The sequence below is a fragment of the Aotus nancymaae genome, unplaced genomic scaffold, assembly GCF_030222135.1.
Source record: "Aotus nancymaae isolate 86718 unplaced genomic scaffold, 86718_ANA_hifiasm-v0.15.2.pri h1tg000020l, whole genome shotgun sequence".
Lineage (NCBI taxonomy): Eukaryota > Metazoa > Chordata > Mammalia > Primates > Aotidae > Aotus > Aotus nancymaae.
Window position 1 is genome coordinate 9,266,984 of NW_026988432.1, and position 23,538 is coordinate 9,290,521.

Genomic DNA, 23,538 nt, shown 5'->3' on the forward strand with positions numbered 1-23,538 from the left:
CATAATTATGTGTATTTCTACATTTTAGAAACAAACATTTAGATATCAAATATCAAATTTTAATAATTAATACAATTCTATTTTAGTATCATATGCATTAGGTAGCTAGAGATAGAAGATAGGTAAGCTTACATCCTATAAGCTACAATACACTCATAAGAGAAACTAAAGAATATCTAAATAAGTGAAGGAATATATTATGTCTGTTTATGGACTAGAAAACTTAAAATTGTGAAGATAACATTTATGCCCAAATCAATCTATGTATTTCAATAATTCCAGTCAAAACTTCATAAAGTTTATTTTGTTGAAATTGATAAGTTGATACTAACGTCCATTTGAAAATAGAAAAAGTCAAAGAAAGCCAAAACTTTTTTAAAAAAAGAACAAATTTAGAGAATTATATTATTGGATATGAATATGATAGAAAGCTACAGAAATTAAGACTCATTAGTCATTGGCTCAAAGAGAGACAAATAAACAAATGAAAGAGAATTCAGAGTCCTAACATGGATCCACATCCTGTGGACTTAATTTATGGCAATCCATTATGTGAAATTATTTTTCCCTTTTTCAACAAAAGGTACTAGTTCAATCATGTCCATATGGAACTAACAGCTACATCACCGATTATTAAAAAAAAATCAGTTCCCAATACACTGCTCTCTAAAAGTGTAAAACAAAACAATAAGGATCCTGGAAACCACATAAGAAAAATCATTCATGATATTTCAATTAACAAAGATTTTTCTAAACAAGATATCAAGCATTAACCATAAAGTAAAAATATTTATAAAGAGAACTTTATTAAATGTATGAATTTCTGTTCATGAGAAGAAAGACAGCATCAACAGAATGCAAAGGCAAATAACAGCATGGAAGAATGCATTACGTGTACATATATCCATGGAGGATTCATAAAGTCACAAACTGACGAGAAGAAGTCAATCATATGATTTTTAAAAAACATGCTAAAAATGTAAAGATGTACTTCATGAAAGAAAATACGCATTTAGGCAATAATCACATGGATAGTTTTATATTATCTGTTACCAAGGAAGTGCAAATTAAAACTGCAATGGAAACCCACAACCCATAAGAATCGTCATAGCAACATTATTCCTAATTGCTCTAAACTGAATGTATCTTTGTCTATAAACTAAAAATAGATGCATAAATTTTACCACAGTTAACTATGTAATAGATGAACTATTGCTACAGATGGAGGAATCTCACAAACAAAATGCAAAGTAAAAGAAGCTGGCACAAAATAATGCATACTGCATAATCCCAATTATAACAAGTTCAAAAAAGGAAAAGCTACTCATGCAAACTCAGAATAGTGTTTACCTTTAGTTGGAGTGGTAATGACAGTAGGAAGGCATGAAGAAGGCTTCCAGATGCCAACAACATTCCATTACTTGATCTGGGTATTGGCTACATGGGTGTATTCTTTTTAAAAATTCATTGAGCTGCATATGTTTAAATTTACTAACTTTAATCTCATTTAAATAATCAGAAAGCAGCCAATTGTTAAACAGTATCCTTACAAATACTATGTCTTTCCAGATTTCTAGCTGTCAAGTAGCTTTCAGATTAAGCAGGAGAATAGACATGATAAACAGAATATTCACACAATATAGTAATGTGTTCTCCCCTGGAATTACTAACAGACCACAGAGGCAGCAAAGGGCCTGTAATTCACAGTTCTCAGCAAGTTGTAGATCAATCAGCTATGTTGGAAGGGAGACATGTTCTTTCAAAAGAAAATACTTTGCACAAATCAATGAGTCTCAATTTATTGTTGTAAAATAATTTAGTTTAATATGGAGATTTTGAATGAACTTAAAATATAAAAAAGTAATGAAATGTGTATATATAACATATATAATGAAAATTTTAGCTTTTCTTCTGGTCATGTCTCTTTACTACAAGGAACATATTACAAAATAATAGTAGATTCATCCTTTAATTATCCGACCACCCAAATTAAATTATCTATATTTCCTTGTCTTATAAAGTTAATATTCATTAAAACAAGTATGTTCAGATAAGCAGAATTTCATCATCAAATATCCCTTCTCTTAATGAGAATGAGGCATGAGTCATTCTCATGAGCAGATGATCTGGAAAGCCTTTAGCAAGTCTCATGACCAAGTAATCAGTTTTCCTATGTTTACCCCTACACACCCACACACATGACTGTGAACATTTGCTTAACAACATCTTCATTCACAGTTATCTTTCTCGCATTTATAAAAATGTTCACTCTAAATAGATAACTAACAAGATTCTCTGGGACTGCTTCAGAATAGTGAGCAATAACACAAAGATAATTGAACTTACAGAAAAAGCCCAACCACTTCCTTCATCTTCTTTGAATATATTTCCATTTGCAAAAAGTTGAGACACATAAAAACAGAACCAAGATAATTATTTTGCTGTCTAAATGTTAAAATGGAAAATACAAAAATGACAGCATATTTTGGAAGAAGGCTAAATTCAAATGTTGAGTTCCTTTTGTTCATTATGTTTATGAAAGCCAAATTTACTTTTAAATTTTGAACACTCTTTGGCAACATAAAAATCTTACCTCAGACTCCCAAGTGTCCCACGGAGTTCTGCTGTATAAAATCTAGAAAACAAACCCATATTCAAATTTATTTTATGCTTTCAGATAATACGTACTATTACTAATACATACTAAAGAATTCTCAGGCATATGTAATCATGTGAATCAAGTGTTTTATAAAAGTAACAATAAATTGAACAAAATATAAAAATGCATGTAATATTTTATAACAGTGGATTTTCATAATAGTAAAAAAAAATAATGGAAAATAGCATAATTTTTAGTCTGACCACCTTGGGACTCCTCTGGCTAGAACACAACTCACTGTTTTTTCTCTCACAACGTAAAACAATGGAGCACACAAGAGTATGCTGTGTAAGTCATAGCAGAAGTTAGCTGGAATATGAAAACATTTTGTTTACTGTTTTATTATACATTATGGCAGACAAACTGATCATTACCTTATTTAATGCTGCTTTTAGACATTATTACTGCGTTTAAAATAGTCAATAGCTTTTTAAGAGAAATTTTCTGCAAGACTTTTTGTTCTCTTAGAAAGGGAAAAGGAAATAAGAAGAAGAAACTATAGTGAAAAGTGACTTGATTTAACATTTGAACAGGTATAAGATCTTGGGGAAATTAACGTTACCCAGACTCAGTTTGAACCATAAAACTGGAGTGATTTATTGTTATTCCAACAATAAATCATAGCATTTATTGCACACCCAGATACCCCAGGCACAATGTAGATGTTCAATAAATAATCATTCTTACTATGTGAAATTCCCTTTGTATACATAATGAATTTGTGGTTGAAGTTAAAATACAGAGTCTAAAACCAATGTTCACACATTTCTGATTACTAGTACCAAATCTTCAGTGGAGGTAGAGGGTATTATCACAAAAATCAATTCTTTGAACAATTTATTCTATTTTCTACTTCTCCTTTGGACAATAAAAAATCTGCTACAATGAAATCAGGATTAATAAAATTTGGAAAGCAAAACACTTAAAGATAAAACAAAGAATGAGATACGAGAATGTGAGAAATCCTTCTTCCAAATTATCTAAAGCTATGGGAAAAATGAACTGATACATTGAAATAAACAACTCAAACTGATTTTTCCTTGGTTGCTGTCCAAATAAAATGCACATTTTTACAGACTCCATACAGAGGCAAGCTGCTCTGCTGTTCTACCCTAGCCCTGTCATCAATTCTTAGCTTACCATTACAGTACATGAAGCGCACAATCTACATTTAAAAAAAACCACATAGATCTTATATGTATAAAAAGATGGAAAAATGTTGGTGCAAAACTATTTGAAAATCAAGAGATTTCTGTGTGTGTGTGTGTGTGTGTAAATGAAGGTGAAAGTATGAGAGAAATGATTAATCTATACCATACTTCCTGGTTAGTTTGTTCCATTTTCATCTGTGTTCCCATGCCCTGGTTAATCACTTTATTTGGTATCTATGGCATTAAATAATAATTTTAATATATGTGTTTCCATATCAGTCTATAAACTTCTCAGGAAATAATTTGTATCTTATTTATCTTTGTCTTCACAGTGACTAGGACATGGAAGACATTCAATGAATGAATCTAGAGAGAACCAATACTATAATTCAATTAAAATGCAGTTTACAATTGCCCCAATGCATATATGTGCAGTTAATGTATGTCCACTGGGCCATAACAAGTGAATTTTATTCCATCAATATGAAATTCTCAGATTTCTTGGAGATGAAAATTCTCTGTGTATGTATGTGTGTAAATCAAAGAAACAAAGGAAAAAGTGAGAAAAGAATTATTTGAAAGTGATCAGTTACTTGTACTACTTCAGAACCGTGTTCAAAGAAAACTTAGCTTTTAAAAATTTAAAACCTCAGAACCAGCAAATAAAAAAAAGCATGCTTATTGGAATCCTGCTTTAACATAGAATAATAAAGAACTCCTTATGTTACAATGCAAGACAGTCTTGCATTGAAAATAATTTTTGCTGGCAAATACTAGTGGATCAAAAACTTTACCAGTGATATAGGTGTGTATCAGAAGAAAAAATCGATTCTAATATTTCTGGAGTATTAGTTTTTCTTATTGAAGTTCATGTTCGGCCTTTAAATATAAATACATTGGAGATTTTTTTTTCTTTTCGGCTTGTTTTCATTGCAGATGGAATATTCTAGGAAACATGCTCATTGCTATTATTCATACTTAAAACACTTCTGGGACTATTTACATATTTCAAAACACAGATATTCTTATTGATATCATTTCTAAACACTAAGAAAGTAGCTTCTGTAATATGACATTCACCTTATCATTTATTGCCCTGTCTTTAGAAATGTTTAGTAAATCAAAAGAAATGTTTAAATACAGAAAATTGCTATAATTTAATCTTTAATTATACTTTGAAAATAATATGATTATACATGATGGTGTTAGTTAATGTCTGAATGTAACTGATCATTGAATGAAGAACTAACCTGCATTTCTGGTCCAAAGTCCTATAATAATATTTCTATGAAGGAAGAAATGTTAATTACCCAGTTTTCTTCATATTGTTTCTTGATGAAACCAGTTTATTTTTATTTAAGTGGCTGATTTATTGAGAGAGATGCTCTAAATTGAATAAATATTTCTGGCTAACCGTGTTCAAAGCCTCTAACTAAGAGAAAAGTCTAGGAAAAAAGTGATTAATTGCAAAACAATAATTTGTACAGCTAGAAAATTCCTCCAATTTAAAAAAAGATTGAAAAAATGTTTCTCTCCTCTTTCCTAGAAATTAAATACTTGTTCTGTTTTCTAAAAGCAAAGCATAAATTTTGCTGCTTCAAGAAGTTTAGGGAAAGCCTTTTATACATCTCATTCTATAGAAAACTGATTCCACTTTCCTAATTTTTTCCTACTAATAAAAGGTACCGCTATCCTATCAGTTTGTGTAAGCCAGAGATTTAGGCTTCCCTTACTAACCATTCTTCATCATCGTCTATATCTAGTCAATTATAAAGCCTTGCTCATTTTAACTTCTAAAAATTTTTTTTTTAAATTAACAATTCTCCATCTCTTCCACTTTACTCCAAATGCTATCATATTATTCTTAGATTACTGAAATAGATTTCCAACTTCTCTGCCTTTCAAAATGGTTCTATACTCAACAACTAAAGATATATTTTTATGTTTTAATTTGACTTCATCTTTATTGAAATGTTTCCAATTGCTCTTCCATGAATTATCAGGATTAGGTTTAAGGTCCTTCTCACAGATAAGCAAGGCTTACCTCCTGGTCTCCCTTCCCCTGGGCTCCATTCTCCTGGCCTCCCTTCTCCTCCTCTGTGTTGGTCTCCTCTCCCCTCTTTTCCCCTTCCATTCCCTCTTGTGGCCTCCTCTCCCATCCTCTTTCCTGGCCTCCTGTTCCCTGGCTTTTCTTCCTCTAATTCCTCCTTCTCTTGCCTCCCATCCCTCCCTCTCCCCTTCTCTCCTCTCCCATATCCTTCTATCCTCTCATCTCTCTGTCCTCCTGTATTAGTTCGTTCTCACACTGCTATAAAGAACTACCTGAGACTGGGTAATTTATGAAAAAAATAGGTTTAATTGACTCACATTTCCACATGGCTGGGGAGGCCTCAGGAAATGTACAATCATCACAGAAGACAAAGGGAAAGCAAGGACATCTTACTATGGGGAAACAGGATACAGAGAGAAGGGAGAAGCACCTTACGTTTATCAAACATCCAGATCTCTTGAGAACTCTATCTCAAGAACAGGAAGGGGGAAGTTCACTCCCATGATTCAATCACCTCCAACCAGGCCACTCCCCCAATACATGAAGATTGCAATTCGATATGAGATTTGGTTGGGGACACAGAGCCAAACCATATCACCACCTTCCCTTTCTCTCTCCTGACTTCCTCTTTTCTGACCTCCCCCTCCCTCTTCTCCCCTTATCTTCTCTCCTTCGCCACGTTTCCTCTGCCTGGATACCTAGATATCCCCCTTCTCAGGCTAGCTGGGCTTTTTGCCTTGGATTAGTAAAATTATTCAACTTCTGTAGTATGTCAGTACTGAATTTCTGTATTTTAATTCTTCAGAAGGAATGTTTCTTGCACACAAAAAATATTGAAGCACCAGCTTGAACTAAAATATGTATGTTCACATTTTTAACATAGGAAATGCTTGAATATTCACTAGGGTCATGATTTATTTTCCTGCCACTTTGTGTTTTTGTCTCCTCTTGATTTATTCAAAAATATCAACCTACCCTCAACATCTGAAAGACATACCTTCTGCTACAGACGCATTTAGCCCGTTTAAACTCTAGAGAGGCTATTCAAATTTGCTATTTTGTCCTTTAAAATGCTTTTCTATTACTTAAAGTGAACTATGACATGAAAGTTGGTTTCTATTGCTTTGTAATGACCATAATTCACTAATCATATGTAGCCGCAATTTCTAAATGATTACCGTGGTCAAGGAATTAAATGGAAAATTTCTTCTGAAATAGAATACTTAGTTGAGAATTAAGTTTTATCACAAAGTACATTTTAAACTTTTATCACTTTTTATAAAGTGGAATGAAAACTATTGGATACTTTAACACAACATGAATTTTGAATCTATTTTTAAATAAAATTATTCAAAAATATTTTCTTGTAAAAATGGTTAATCCTCCTAAGGGAAATACGAAAAGCTGCTTTTGTTTTCTGTAAACCCAACCATGATGTACACCTTTACCAAAATCCTTATTTTAACAATAGACTGTTTAACAAGAAAAGATTAGGTACTGATTAGTAGCGGTAAAAATCTAACACTTCAAGTATATTAGTTCTTAAACAGTTTTATTTCAATCAGTATTGGTAGGAGAATCTTATACTTTTTTCCAGATGGATAATGTGAAAGGTACCACATTTAGTGACTGAGCTATTTTCCCCTTTAAGTGAAAATGTTTTAGTTCAATGTTTGAGCTAAATATTTGTCTTAGCTCAATATTTGTCTCTTCTGGCTTAGGAGATTACCCCTTCCAGGTTCAGCACTTCTCCCTACCTCTCAGAGTCAGCCTGCAGTCCTCTGTGCTTCACTCAACCTCAAGATCCTCACCTGTCACTCCTGCTATCTCACCATGCTCCCCCTTCCAGAAAGACTTCTTCCTTTCAATCTCTTCATTACTTTGCCTATCTTGTTAAAAACTCCCTCTTTCTTAAAACGCTTTCTGCCTGCCCAAATTGTTCTCTTTCTTTTGCTTTTTGTTTTTGAGATGGAGTTTTGGTCTTGTTGCTCAGGCTTGAGTGCCATGGCACAATCTCAGCTCACTGCAACCTCCGCCTCCCAGGTTCAAGTGATTCTCCTGCCTTAGCCTCCTGAGTAGCTGGAATTACAGGCACACGCCACCATGCCGGGCTAATTTTGTATTTTCAGTAGAGATGGGGTTGTGCCATGTTGGCCAGGCTGGTCTCGAACTCCTGACCTCAGGTGGTCTGCCCGCCTCACAAAGTGCTGGGATTACAGGTGTGAGCTACCGCACCCGGCCTCTCAAGCTTTTTGTTAACACAGAAAAGTAACTGTTTCCTTCAAAGTTTGCATGAAGCCCCTACATTGTTTTATAGTGTCTTCTTAATTAAGAAAATTTTTCAAAACAGTCTCTCTAAAAATCACTATTCTAGAGAATCCAACACGTGGGGAAAAATAGCACTAAGTTTACAATTACCCAAGAGTCAACAGCACTCAGAAATCATTCAAAAGTGATGCAGAATAAGATAAGCTAATAATAGCGATATTATTTTCTAGATTAAGGCAGATAGGGAGAAAATGTTTCCTGATTTTTTTTCTAATGATATTGTAAACTACTATGTTGGTTTATTGTTGTATTTTCATTTTAATCAGATATAAATCATAAGCCTGATATCTGCTATGTCTGAACAGGGCTTATCACCGGCTGAGTTTGTATATGCAAACAATCGTCTATTACATGAAGTTTTTCAGTGTTATTTACAAATAATTTGTTTACTTAATAAAAAAGACAAGACTAAAATCTATTTAAAAATTGAATTTGTGTAAGACAACTGCTTACTACCTCTTTCCAAATTTTTTGGTGTTATTAGGTTTTGTTTGTTGTATGTTTTAAAACAGCATCCATTGTACATATGCATTCTACTTAAAATTAACACTTTCAGATCTTTCTCTAAGTACAAATTTGAATAAAAACTCCTTATACAAATTAAATTACACAAAATGAAAAACAAGAAGTAGTAAAATAATGTTAAGATTTTTAAAGTCTATTTTCATTTGTCTTTACTTCTATTGTCATCCAAGTTTGAGTTTTAAAAACATTTCAGTAACTCATGTGAAATAAAAGCAAAGCAAGAGACACACAAGCAAATGCATGTAAAGCAATGTATTTTAATGACTATTTTATTGAAAACATACACACCTGTATATATGATATCTACTCATTCCTGCAAGTGGTTAAAGCAGAGTAAAAATAAACATTTCTTAGTTTTTGAACCTTGAATTTATTCATTGGACAAATATTTATCAAATCTCTACAATGTTCCAGCCATAAAAGTCTAGGTATTGAAGATGCACCAGTGAATCAATAAATGTAAATGTTCACCCCCATGGAGACTTACTTTTGATTATATGTAAAATCTGACTTATGGAAATGATTATGTATTTTTTAAAATTATGTAGGTATTTAAAAGTTTTCCAAATATTCATTTGTTACAAGTTATTTAGATGTTAACATTTTAATAGGACTAAAATTGCGTTGAGTGATTAAAAACAATTTGCTTTGAACATCCTAATTATCAATATGTTTTCATGCACATCAAAAACTGGAAAAAAATTGAATTCCATAACCTATAACACAAACTGTAACACGAACTTAAACTGTGTTTTTAGAGTTTATCCAATATTCCTGAATTATCTCCCAAATATAAATATTTATATGGTCAATTCTTTCTTTATGGAAACTGAGGGAATTCTTGGCTGTGAATAAACTTTACTTTCTAAAATTTCTCAAAATATTTGGGACAGGAAAGCTAGCTGCCTCCACCCACCCATAACAACGTGTTCAAAGCACAATATTGTAGAAGCTCAATTACGTTTGTGAACACTCCAAATTACTGCAGGTCGGATTTAGTCCTTGAATTATATGTTTTTACTAATGTAATTGCAGAGGATGTTCAGAAAAAAAATTATTAGTGAACATGAAACTTCCCAAGTTTCATAACTATGTTTTTTCTTAAAATATATGATTAATCTATTTTGAAATCACAAGGCTACTTACCTCTGAATAGGAATAGCATAAGTTTCAGAACATATACTTCCTATGACATAATTTTTTTAAAAATAAAAACACGTAAAATTGATTTTGTATGTAAATAAAACAATATTCATTGGTATACTTTACTATAAAGGCATTAAACCATTTTCTATTGCTAAAGAGCATCATAATCTTCAGAAAAACTGAAATAAAAATGTGTAGTGAAAGCAATGAAATAACAATGAAACAAATGAAAAACCAAATGTTATTTCATTATGCGACAAAGAGAAATATTAATGTATTCATGTATATCACCAAAAAGTTTAGGAACAGCAGCTAGTAATATATCAACAAAATGCTGACTTCTTTGTCTTGGCCACTGTAATGTGATTTAAAGAATGAGTATATTTCTACGAACTCTTCTAAGATAAAAATAATATCCATCATATGTTTTGTTCTAAGTCTTTCCATCTTCATATAATAATAAACAAGTAATCCAATTTTAGAGGTGTTACTTGAAAAACAAAACAGAATGGTTGTGCAATATGTAAGCTACTTCTTGTAATAGTGAGATTCAAAATGCTGATTTCCCTGGGAAAGTTACATCTATAATATGAAACTTATAGATTAGTTTGTAATCTTGAGAAGGAAAAGACATGGAATCCTAAAAAAAAAATGTTAGCTTTTGATTTAAAGATTAGTTGTTTAAATGCTAGTTAAATATTCATCCCTGCCCTTACTTTCTCCGTGTTAGCCAAAATAAATTAGTAATTTCTTCAGACATAGAGCTCCCCAACTCTGCAATCATCTTTTTTTAGAGGCCCCCAACTCTGCAGTCATCTTTTTTTAAGTGTTGATATTTCTGGTTTTCATCCTTTGAAATAGGAGAAGGTAGCAATAAAGAAGAAAAGCTCTTTAACTACAAAGCAGTCTTTAACACAACTGCTAATTGATCTGGGATCCGTTTTCATTTGTTTCCTTTCATTTGGCATAGTTGTTTATTTTAGTAAAGACAAATAAAGGAATTGGATTAAAAATGTCAAAATAACAGGAAGTGAAGAATCAATGTTTACATTTCTCAAAAGATCTGACTTTTCAGTGCCTGAAACAGAAAATAGCTGCCATGTGCAAGGAAAGCTGCAAAGAGTTGAAAACCAGATTAAACTCTTACATTTCTGAAAGCTTGCTTGGTTTTTACTTTGCCTCCCAAACATATAAATACTTTCTTCAACTCTTTCCCAAGTAATTCCTGTAAAGCCATATATTAAATCTTCCTCAAAAACTCTACTTTTACTCATTTTTCTTAAATATCTCATGATTTCCCAGATCTATACATTTCATTTAATTTATATAAAAAAGAAAAAAGTACTAAGAATTGTGTAGACTCCTAAATTGAGTTTTATCATTTTTATCATTCTGATTTTCACACCTATTTTCTTAAATTAGTAAGATTTTCTTAAATTACAGCAAGCAGAGAATACATTGGTCCCTGTTGTTTCTAGAGGACACTACATTTTACATACTTGTCAGTATCAAAGTAACGTAAGTATGTAAATATGGTAACATGAGAGCTATCGCGGAACCCAGAGAACACTGGTTCAGAAAACCTGAGATAAAGTCTCTTCCTTGATAAGGTCATTCAAACTCATATGTGTTCCCATTTTCAACAAGGAGATAAATATAATGCCTGAAATATATTCTATGGTTGCTATGAAGGTATTTTTTAACCGTTTATATTCTGGAGTATTAAACCTGTGCTGTCTAATATGGTAGTCACCTATCAGATGTAGTTAGTGAACACTTGAAATGAGGGTCACCTGAATTGTGATGCTCGGTGAGAATTAAACACAGCATGAAACGTAAAAATGTAAACTATCTCATTAATAATTTCGCTCTAATTACATTTTGAAATGATATTTTTGAAAGATTGGATTAAATCAAATATGTTTTAAAATTAATTTCACATGCTCATTTTTTAACTTTCTAAATGTAGCTACTTTAAATTGTAAATGTTGCTTGAATTATATTCCTATTAGACAAAATAGCTGTAGAGCATCCAAAAAGTTTAAGAACTTTTCTTTTTTACGGATAATTTTACAGAAATAGAAAATTGTGTTCTCATTTCTTTCAAACACATTCAGAATGTTTTGGCAACATTTCTGTTTCTAACACGTACAGATTTCCTAAATATAGGAAATTAAGATAATTATTAATATTACTTGCAAATATATGCTTGAAAAACATATTCTACTGATAATAAAAATGCACACCAAAGTAGCTATGGCTGCTATTCAAATATAAGTGAATGTGACATTTTCATTCTCTGCCACATGGCCACATAATACAGAAGAGGCGATGTTGCAAGAGTCATGCAAAAATAAAATGAACATCATTTGAAAAATTGGGTATATTTGCTGAACATTCTCATCTAAGCTTTGAGAAATCCCATTAAAATATATTTAAAGCTGTTTGGGCAGCATGAGAAAAATACTTATTAAATTTAAAACTGTATATCATTGTCAAAATAGCAGTTATATTATAAATCAAAACCTAAGAATATTAATTCATGTGTGCTTAACCTTATTAATATAATTTTATTTTATTTTTATCCAAAATTTTGATAAAATAATAAATACCTAAAAATTATGGGCTTGTAATTTGCGGTATTTGAAGATTTTCTTTTCTTTTCTTTTCTTTTTTTTTTTTAAGATGGGGTTTCATTGTGTTAGCCAGGCTGGTCTGGAACTCCTGACCTCATGATCCACCCACCTTGGCCACCCAAATAGAGAGCCAAAGAGTCAGGAAGCAGTTGGGAAGCATTGCGACAAGCAGGAGAGAGAAGGAAATGATGGGGAAGCCAAAGCCTCTAGACACCCCCCAAACCCCCAGGTGGTCCCCCAGGCGTTCCCCCATCCAAGCTCCATCCAGGCCAGATCCTGCTTAGCTTCCAGGCTTGCATGCCATCTGGTTGCTATGGTGTGGGAGAACTGCTGAAGACTTTCTTGTTTTGATTTGATCCCTGTCTGAAGATTTTTCTTTAATACAATCTGTAGGACCGATCAAAATATTACATACACAGAGAGAAAAGTGAATGAGATCACTGACAACAGTGTAGCGTCTTGGCATGGGAATGGATATTAACATTTATCTAATGAAACCCATTATGTTAATAGGTTAGGATAAATATGTTTTCAGGGACAAAAAATTTTAATGTCCAAAATATTTCCTTACAATATTCCCGCCTCTCAGTTCCTATTAATTCCAATTATTTGACCTCACCCACCTCCTGGCTGGTTATGCACCGAGATCCCATTACCATACTAGCATAACAATGATAAGCACCTCTCTGATTACTCTCTACTATTGTCCCCATAACTCTCTTCTTTAACCCAACTGTGGCCTCCTATCAATTGATTCTATTACTTTTTCTCTCTTCCTGACACTCTGTCCTCCCTATTCTGTGCACCAATTTTAACAAATTGCTCTGAGCAAGGTTGGCATTCTCTCAACCTTAATTGCTTAGAAAATTCTAACGTCAGTGATTTACAGCTGTCTTCCTGCTCCATGTCTGCACCTACACACCTGATCATGCTTTGAGAAACACACCCTTTCCTATCTGGTCTCACTTCAATTTCTTGACTCTGAACCTCATATGGGCCTTTAATACTGTCAAGCCAACTCTACCACAGGGAAATTAATCTATTTCCCTGATTAATTCACAAACATTCTACTGAATAATTCCATAAATTTTCTGTCTTCAAAATTTTCATATCTTCTTCAGCTCTTCCATATCTGCTGAGTTTGTTTTTTTATATTTTTCTATTTCACTTAGAAAAGTAATTATAAGACAATTGCCATCCACTGGTTCCTTCATACCTGTGTGTCTAATGGCTACCCATATGTTATTCTGTCTGTTTCTATAGAGAATCGCTCCATCTTCTTAAGGACAAACTTCTACATGTCCTTGAGTAGATTAGAGGAAATTAGATACATTTGTATGCTCTATCTAATTTCCTCTAATCTACTCAATGACATGGCTTCCTCAAATATACTCCTCTCTCTCCTGTTTAATCAGTTTGTACCTCTCTCTAGATTAGATTATTCCCATTAGCAAATGTACTTGCTGCAATATCATCAACATGAAAAAAAAAAGATTTTTTGTTCTCCACCCAGCAGCCATACAACATTTCTTTGGCATTTTTAAAAATAAAAATTATTTAAAATACATTCTAATTTATCTCATTTTCTCTTAAAATCACAGTATCATTTTTGACTCTAGCTCTCCACAAAAACAAAATCAGTGACTTTCTACATTGCAAATCTAATGATCAATTCCAGGCCTGAAATTCCGGTTTTACTTGACCAATCAGAAGCACTGTATGTACTTGTCCATTTCATCTTTCACTTCCCTGGCTTCTGAGGGCATCCTCTCTCGTGGTTCTCCTCCTACTCCCTGGTTGCTGCCCCACATTCTGTCTCAGCCTCACACCTCTGACTGTGGAAGCACTCCAGCCCTGAGTCTTCAGGCTGGGGCAGTTGCACTGGGTAAAAGTATCCAGGCGTTTGCCTTCAAATGCATTAATTTTCTGAAATTTCCTAACATTTCTATGTCTGGCCTGAGATGTTCCTTTAGCTCTGGGCTCATGTGTCCAGCTGCCCACTTAACATAGCTAAGGATATCTAATCAGCATCTCAGATTTCACATGTTTAAAAACAAATACTTGAACTCCCCTCACATCTAAACCTGCTCCTCCACAGTCTTCCCTATGTCAATAAATGCACATTTCACTCTTCCGGTTTTACAGACAAAACTTAAGGGTTATCCTTGATTCCTTTATTTTTTCACACTGCACATCACTGCTGGAAACTCCGTCAGTTCTGGCAGGAAATGTGAACTACAGCACATCCATAATGTGAAAAAATCCATCTCTAATATCTCCTCCAAACCACCCTGTCTCTTGCCTGGACTACTGTATTGTATCTGGCCTCCCCACTTCCACCTTTTCCCTATTCCAGTCTATTCTCTACAGCACAGCCGAGTGATGCTTCGAACACTCCACTTACGTTACAGTATTTCTAGGGTCCCAACATTCCAATGGCTTCCCATCACACTCAGAATAAAGTGCTTGTAGTTTATGATGTTCTCATGATCTAAACATAAACCACTCCAAACTCTTCATCAGGACTCATGATTTCCCAACCTGAGGCTCCTAGAGTAGGAGTATGAAGAGGCCTTTTAAAAGTAAACTAATATTAGGTTGGTGAACATGTAATTACGATTTTTGCCATTGAAAGTAATGGCAAAAACCAAAACCAAGAAACAAAAAAAAAAAGAAAAGAAAAAAAAAAAAGGCAAAAACCGCAATTACTTTTGCACCACCCTAATCTCTCAAGGCTTAAGCTGGATGTACTTCCTACCAAAATTGCCTCTGCCTGTGCCTCCTTGCCTTGTTTGTTCCCAGCAGCTGGCGGCCATCTGGCCATTCCTTGAAGGGACAAACATTCTTCTGACTTAAGACTTTAGCACATGTGATTTCCTTTGCCTATACCTCTCTTCTGCCAAGATTCCTCATTACTTCCTTCACCCTAACAGAAGGAACATTCCCTAGTCATATCAAAAGTGCATGCATATTCTATTCTCTTTTAGCCTGAATTTTATTTTCTTTCTTCACAGTACTTATCATGACTTAATATATATTTATATAGAATATATGGATTCTACTGCTTATATTCTTGATGAAAAGAAGGGGATTTTACTTTTATTCACCTATTTCTGTTGCTAGAACAGTGTCTGAGAAATGATGGACATTTGTTACTAAATGGATAAATCTAAAATAGAGTGACTTAGAACTATTACTTTTCTCCCAAAAGGCAAGCATGACAAGTTCCACTAAATAAGTTAGTCTCCTCTAAAGAAGATTCTTTCAATGATTAAAAGCTTATAGAGTTTTACAATTACTAAAGAAACAGTTCTAAGTGAGGGTAACTGCAATCATACCACTTTAATTGCTATCAGCAACTGTATTCTTTCAAGTACCTAAATAATGCACAAATATGCTTATGGTGATTACCTCTTTCTACAAAAAATGAAGATTTACACTTATTTTTCCAGAAATGCTTTTGAAACAGTGTGGAAAGTGAATAGGATATTTGGTAGAAAAAAGCACATGTATCACTTTCAGAAGATAAGAGAACCAAGGGGCTTCAAAAGACTCAGCAGATGGGATGTAGAGTTTGTTCTGCACTGTTTCTACTTCTGATATTGTTTTGGATAACGATCTATGCTTCTCAAATGTGTCATTTACATTAATTCAGATAAACACTCTACTCAATAATAGGAAAGAAACTTATAGCCACAGAATAGAAAATGACTGCCAACCATAGACAATGAATGTACCACGTGAGGTCCAGGAGCAGAGCTTTGTGGTCAGTACCCACACTTAGGCCCTGGCTTTCTGTATCTGTATCTGAGATAGCCCTCCTAGTTCTAATCCATGAATACTGGAATTTCTCCCATTAATCTGCATTATCAGGTCACATTTATTTACTTCCACACAAAAAATGTAAAAAGCAGCAGGTAAATTCATGTAGCATTAACACTTTTAGAGGCCATTTGTAGCATGACATAATTGCAACATCCAGGATTTTAATCCATGCAACCTTATATTCTATAACTTAAGTTTCATTATTACCAAAAGAATGAAGAAGGCTGGGCAATATCAAAAATAAGAAGGCAGGGACTCTAAACAATTGCTATGACCCAACTCCTTCCTACCATTGACTATACCTGTAAAGTTATTTCAAAACAAAGTTAGAACAAAGCTCATCTGAACCCTCAGACAATCCCGGGGATTATTCTAGCTCTGAATTAGGAACAGATTATAAACAGAACCTTCTAGAATTATATGAAACACCGATGATTATGGCACTTCCACATCTTTCTCTTTTTTCCTGTGCTACCAAATGTTATAATCCCACTGAGCACTTATAATTTTCATGCTTTATTGTGAAATATATTTTCTTCTCATCCAGAGAAGAAACCCTTGTTCAAAACCCTTTATGCCAACAAAGGATAGAAGATTCATGGATATAAGCTGAATAATAAGACTATTTTATCTTTTGCAGACATCTTAAATTTAACTTTTTACCTAATGCCTTCATAATCTCAAATTCACTAAGGGAGAAAAGTAAAGACTGTATTGAACACTCTCAGAACTATTTCCAAATGAAAGTGAATCTAAAGTTGCAACAGGTTTTTCTTCATGGAACTATTGCCTCTTTACCTGTATTATATTTCCAAATGTTTACTGCAGCTTAGAAATATATGCTTTCAAGTCAATGACTAAAAAATCCCACTTTTATTTTTGGAAGCTTTAGTTCTACAAATTTAAAACAGACACTATGATAAGATACATTTATAAATTCTGCAGTGAGCATATGGTTTTTTCTCTATACTAAGGACACCTCTTTCTTTAGCTACCAAAAAATCCTTCCATTAAAATTATAACACCAAAAATTTTTATATCTTTACTACACATAACAGCAATTCTTTTACGACATCATTAAATATAAATCAACTCAGATAATATTTAACTATATAATAACATTAACAATTCTTTGCAAAGCTATGACTACAATTAAGTGGTCTTGAGCACAACCTCCAATACAATATCTAGTTTTCCTTTTTACAGTCAAGGTCTCAAGCTTACACCCAATCTAGGATAGAGTACTAGTTACACAAAATGCCTTCTATGGAATATGTTCTTAGAATTCAGCCTAGACCTGTAAAAAGTAAAATGTCAAGGTCAGTGACCAAATCTTTGCATTTCAACAATACTCATCTGTTTTTGTATATGGAAAAAAGATACTCCTTCAGTAAAGCCTACTTAAATGATAGTATGCTTCTAAAATAGTAGAGAGCATGTTTATAAAATGATACCATCATATATACATTAATCAAAAAAAACCTCATTTTTATGAAATAAGCTATATTTTTTATTTCATTGAAAAAAAAAGGAAGAAAATGAATGCTATTCCAGCTACTAGTTCTTCTTTGAGAAGAAGTAAAATAATGTGCTTAAGATGGATATATAAAGAAAAACATGCTAATAAATAAGTTCTATTCTTTTTTACTGTGAATATACTGTATTTCACACTATCTGTTACAACATAAATTTTATATATGCATTTTGCCCATTGAAATAAAACTTATACAATGCCTTTATTTGATAATATCTTGGTCATTCCATAGTTTTAAGAGTATTTGGTTGCTGAGTGTTCACTGATATCACATATCAAAAATAAAAAGAGGAAAATCAATGAGTCCCCAATATCTTTCCTGGTCACCTCACACATCTCATTTGTGAATAAGTAATATTCAATGCAAATCAGTGCAAAATTTTCTCTGAGAATGCAAAAGGTATCTTCTCTGAGTACATTTAAGAAAATGTAAGAGAGAGAAAAGCCTAAGTGTTGAATATGAAAGCAGCTAATTTAAATGTAAAAATTATCCCTTATTTGCAGTTTAAGTCTCTTCTCTCAATTCCCAAAGGAAAAGCATGGCCCAACTGACAGAATGGTGATTCGTTTGGATTTATAGAATATTAAAATGGATCTTTGGACCGTTGTCTCATTGCTTCCTCCCTGCACCCTATAATCCCAGTGTCCATTTCAAACCATTCTGTTTGATTTCTGCCAGATTCACATTCCTAGAATAGCAGCACAACATAGTGGAAAATAGCTCTGGAGCCAGAAAGACATGATTTGAAATTCTGGTTCCCTCACTATCTTTTTCTGTGGCTTTAAGCAAATCATTGAACATTTCTGAACATCAGTTTCCTTCATGTGCAAAATGAAAATAATGTGTCAAACTGTAGATGTGTCAAAATTGTAGATAAGTATGTATATCATCTTGCACACAGAAAATGCTATTATGTGTTGCAAAATGATGATGATGATGATGGTAATCATGATGAAAAGAGGCACAGATACTCTATCTCTTTTCAGAAACATGCAATTGCCCCCATTGTATGATATATAAACACCAAATTTTTCAGTATGAATCTTAAGATGCTCTATAAATTTTCCCTGCTCTGTGTTGAGTACAATGTATGCTACTCACAATGGTGTATTTTTTTCTCTCCAATCAGATGAATTACTCACCATTCTTTTGTGCTATATGCTAATTTGTGTTCAAACCCTTTATGCCAATTACTTGTACAAAGCAGAATATTCTTCTTGCTTTCAGCACCTGTCCAAGTTCTGCTAATTTTTCAAGATTCAGCTCAAAAAGTTGAACTTCTCTTTAAAGCTTCTGGCATCTTTTTAGGACTGATATTTCTGCTACAAAGGAAATTTCGACATATTTTGGCATTGTGGCAGAATTCTATTGGTCTTGTAATATCAGCATAAGAGATATGATGACCTGAAATCATTTTTCCTATTTAAAGAATTACAGCCGTTGTTTTGTGGCTTTAATAATTAGACAGAAGACTCATAAATTATTTTGAGGCCACGTCCCTAGTAAGGCCCAGAAACTATGTCACAGTGATCAAGCAATTATTGAATCCAATGACAACGTATGAAGGATGCAAAAGAGAGACAATGAAATAATCTATGATTTCATAAGAACATAAAGGTTTTTGGAAAATAAATCAATTTACATAAAGCATCTTTCTAAATATATTCAAATAAGTCACACAAAACCTACACAAATATTGTATCACTAACTTATAAATATTTATTTCTAATGTATTGCTTTCGTGAAAATATAAAATAGAATTCAAGAATATTTACTGGATATATAAAAATACTTATTGACAATAACATATTTTACTAACAAGAGAATATTTACTGAAAAGTTGTAATAACCCTTTCTCACAAAAATGATTAGTAAAAACACATTCACATTATTTTAGAAAACAGAAAAACTTGTATTGATGTAAATAAGACTATCAATAAATATTGTATGTATTTTGATGCCTATGTTATGACATATCTCTAATTATATTTTTTGAAGAATCTTTCTTATATTTATAGTTAATAAATATATCAACTTGACATTTAATTGATAATTTATCTTTGCAGAAAACATAAGCAAATGCTTCTCAATGGCATCCAGAGATTTTTTTTTCAGTTTTATAATTTATTTCTATATAGCTAAACATCATTTTTTGTATTATGCACAGGATTTTACTACTATATTCTGTGTCCCTATCTCCTCCACACTCTGCAGGTGACATAAAGAAATCAATATTCATGCTAAGTGTGAAGTACATTTTTCCATTAATGAAGAGAGGAATTTGGCATGAAGACTCAACAAACAAAAAGAACTCAAAGTACATGATGCATAGATAGGAGGGTTTCCATAACAATTTTACTTTTTTACTCTAAGAATATAGATTACTTCGAACACAATGACTAATTCATATTCATTTGGAACTGCAAAACAGATTTTAATATCAACATATTCTATTACTGTCTAAATGTAGAGTTGAAATTCTTACCTGAGTTTTGCTTAGTAAACAGTTATTTTTTTAAATACAGGAAATGTATGACAAATTGTCAGGATAATAACACCACAGTGGAAAAATTAAAGGGGAAAGGAAGAAATCGCTTTAAAAAGAAACTCCAAAATCCTTCTGCTTCCCAGCTCTACAGTAGTTTTGCTCTGCATCTTGTAAGCAACTGTCTTCGCTCTGAGAACAACACATGCTCTGCCCCAGCAGAAAAATATAGAAGTTAAATAGAAAACCACAAGGTTATTAAACACTCTTACCCTCTGGGCTTGCTGGGCTGCTCCAGCGTCTCAGTTGCAGCCACATGTGTAAACAACAGAATTTCCTGCATCCTTTTCTCATCTGTACAGTTCTGGAGTTCTAGCCAACAGGATCATTTCCAGCATTAAGGGCACTCCACACAAACTCAAAAAAGATTCCCATTGGTTGTGAAGTTTTATCGAAACCACTACCACAACCCCCTCTTCGGATCATAATTGAGCCAACCAAAATAAAATCATTTTAATGTTCTCTAAGTATGGTTATTCAAAGCTTTCCATACAACCATTTGAAACCTGTACTGTGGATGAAAAGGAAAAAAGACACCCATGGCTTCATCACAGTATAACTTATAATAATAATAGAAAAAACTAAAATAGCAAAGCAAAAAAAAAAGTCTAGAAAGTACCTATCTGCAAAATATGTAAAAGGAAATTATATTGCAGATCATAGGAACAATAGAAAATATTTGTCCAATCTAATTTGCATTAGATTGCAAAAAAAGCAAAAGAAATCATCTTTAATAAAAGATTTGAGTATACAAATCATGAAGCAAAAACTGTATGTTAAAACCCTTGATTGCAGCCATATTGGCAGGAATTGTGATCTGTAGTCTCCGGGGTGCCCGGTGAAAGCTCTCTGGCCCCTTTCTCTGGGGAAAAAGCAAATGAAGTACCTTTCCAGTGAGATGATTCAGCTGTCAGGAAGTGTTCTGATGAAGGTTGTGGGGCGGGGGTGACAGATCACATGAAAGAGAGCTTCTCTGGTCAAAACTAGCAGCACAAAAGGTCCAAAATAAAAAAGAAAAAGTCAAAAGGGTAACAGGATCAACTTGCTCCTCATAAGTAGCACAAAAACAACATTTGAAATTTAGGCAATAAATGACTTCAAATTATTTTATATTTCACCATTCTCTAATTTGGAGGCTTATTATGGTGTTATCATCTATCTCTACTTAACATTCTTCTCCCTCTTATTTCCTGGTGCAATGGAAAAGGTGGCCATCTTCCTATATTAAGCCAACTAACCCCTTCAAGCTAAACTTAATCATGATTCTCTCTCCTCTATCTTTGAATTTTCCCTCTTGTCTAGATTTTCACCATGAGATATTAAACACCATATATTCTTTAGTCAATTTCATGTATTCCAATTAACTTTCAATTCAGTCATTTTTACATCCAGATACCATTCTTTCCATCATGGGCAAATGATTAAAAGTGTTCTCCAGCCAAGAATTTTATTGAGTCTTGCATCCACCTGCTTTTAATGCATCAAAGTGACAATACACACACACACGTATGCTCATAAACGGTCCACTTATTTTTAATTTCTCAAACTCATCTCAATCCTTCTTCTATTTGACACCTGCACAGCCTTTCATAATGTTCACAACCCTGCCCATATGAAGACACCTGTTGTCTTGGCTCAACACTCTCCTGCTTTTGCTTTTGACCTCTTTTGCTGCCTCTCCCCTCCCTCTTTGATGTTGCCTCATCCTCCATCCATCCTTTGGTGTGCGTCAGGTATGTCTTGGATAAATCTACATATAAATCTGTATATTCTCACTCTGGATAATGTCACCCATCCTCATACTTTCAATTACCATCTTTCTTTTTAGATGACTCCCATATCTACTTTTAGACCCAATGACTGTCTGAATCTTCAACACTCAATATTCATCAGCACACTATACCCCTCAACTAGAAAATGACACAGATATGGCATCAGCTTGTCTAAACTAAAATCATCATCTCTCCATGGACCTTCTGTGTTTTCTGTATAAATGTCAACCCAGTATTACAGTTTGCCAAAGAAAATCCTGGAAGTCACCTTTGACTCCTTCTTCTACTCTATAAAATCCAACACTAGTTTCTTTTGATTGTACTTCAATACTTTGCTCGGTCTTCTTTTCCCAATATCACTACTCTGGCTCAGGCAACTGTCATGATCTTTTAGATCTCTGCAGTGTCTCTCGGTCTCTTAAACTGTCTCTCTGCTCCCAGCCTTCTTCTGCTGCATCCTTAACAAGATAGAGTAGCCTATTTCTGGTACTTATGGAATTGAAGTCTCTGAAGGTTTTTTAATATTTTTGTCTACTCCCTTCTTTGTAATACATTTGCTGCTCTTGGTTTCTAAAACACAACTTTTCTGGATTATTTTTTCATCTTTCTGACCATATTATGTTTTTGTCTCCTCCTTATTACTTTCCTCTCCTTTCAATGATGAAACACCTTCAAGAGGCCATTACTGGTCCTATTCTTATTTCACATTTCTGTCTAGGTGAGCACATCTGTTTTTGAGGCTGCTTTTGCCACACATATTTGGTGAGTTGAACTGTGTCTTCTAAGAAGATATGTTGAAATCCTAATTCCTTGTACCTATGAAGATGATTATTTGGAAATATGGCCTTTGAAGATGTAAACAAATTACACTGAGGCCATTCTGGATGGGGTGGGGGCATAATTCGAGGACTGGTATCCTTATAGGAAGAGGGAAATGTAGACAAAACACACATGGGAGAATGCTGTGGGAGAGAAAGAGACAAAGATTGGAGTGATATGTCTACCAACCAAGGATTGCTAATAAACACCAGAATTAGGAAGAATCAAAGAAGGATTCTCCTCTGGGGTTTTCAGAAAGATTATTGCCAGCTGACAGCTTGATTTTGGACTTCTGTACTTCAGAACTTTGAGATCAATTGTTTTAAGCCACAAGTTTGTGACATTTGTTACAGCAGCCCTAGTAAACTAATAGGCATATAATTCTGAAATATAGATGACCTTTCCTTAATAGTTTCTAAAGATTCAGATCTTTATTTCCAAAAGTCTAATGAAATATTCACTAGGAGCTGTTTAAATCTTTCAAAAATCTCCAATCACCAAAGCTCTTATGTTTCTTCCAAAGCCTCTACTGTATCTTGTAACCTCA

The 23,538-nt window shown here is 33.4% G+C and overlaps 1 protein-coding gene across 4 annotated transcripts in view; it reads right to left on the reverse strand.

The window, feature by feature from the left end:
- Nucleotides 1-23,538, reverse strand: part of CCDC102B (coiled-coil domain containing 102B) — a 356,597-nt gene that overhangs the window by 266,557 nt on the left and 66,502 nt on the right. For all 4 annotated transcript variants that reach the window (XR_010343607.1, XM_064379033.1, XM_064379034.1 and 1 more), the window contains exon 3: nucleotides 2,594-2,635. Coding sequence is in view for 3 of the 4 variants with exons in the window: in XM_064379033.1 (XP_064235103.1) it covers nucleotides 2,594-2,635 (42 nt within the window). In the remaining variant the exon portion in view is untranslated. The remainder of the gene's footprint in view (nucleotides 1-2,593; nucleotides 2,636-23,538) is intronic.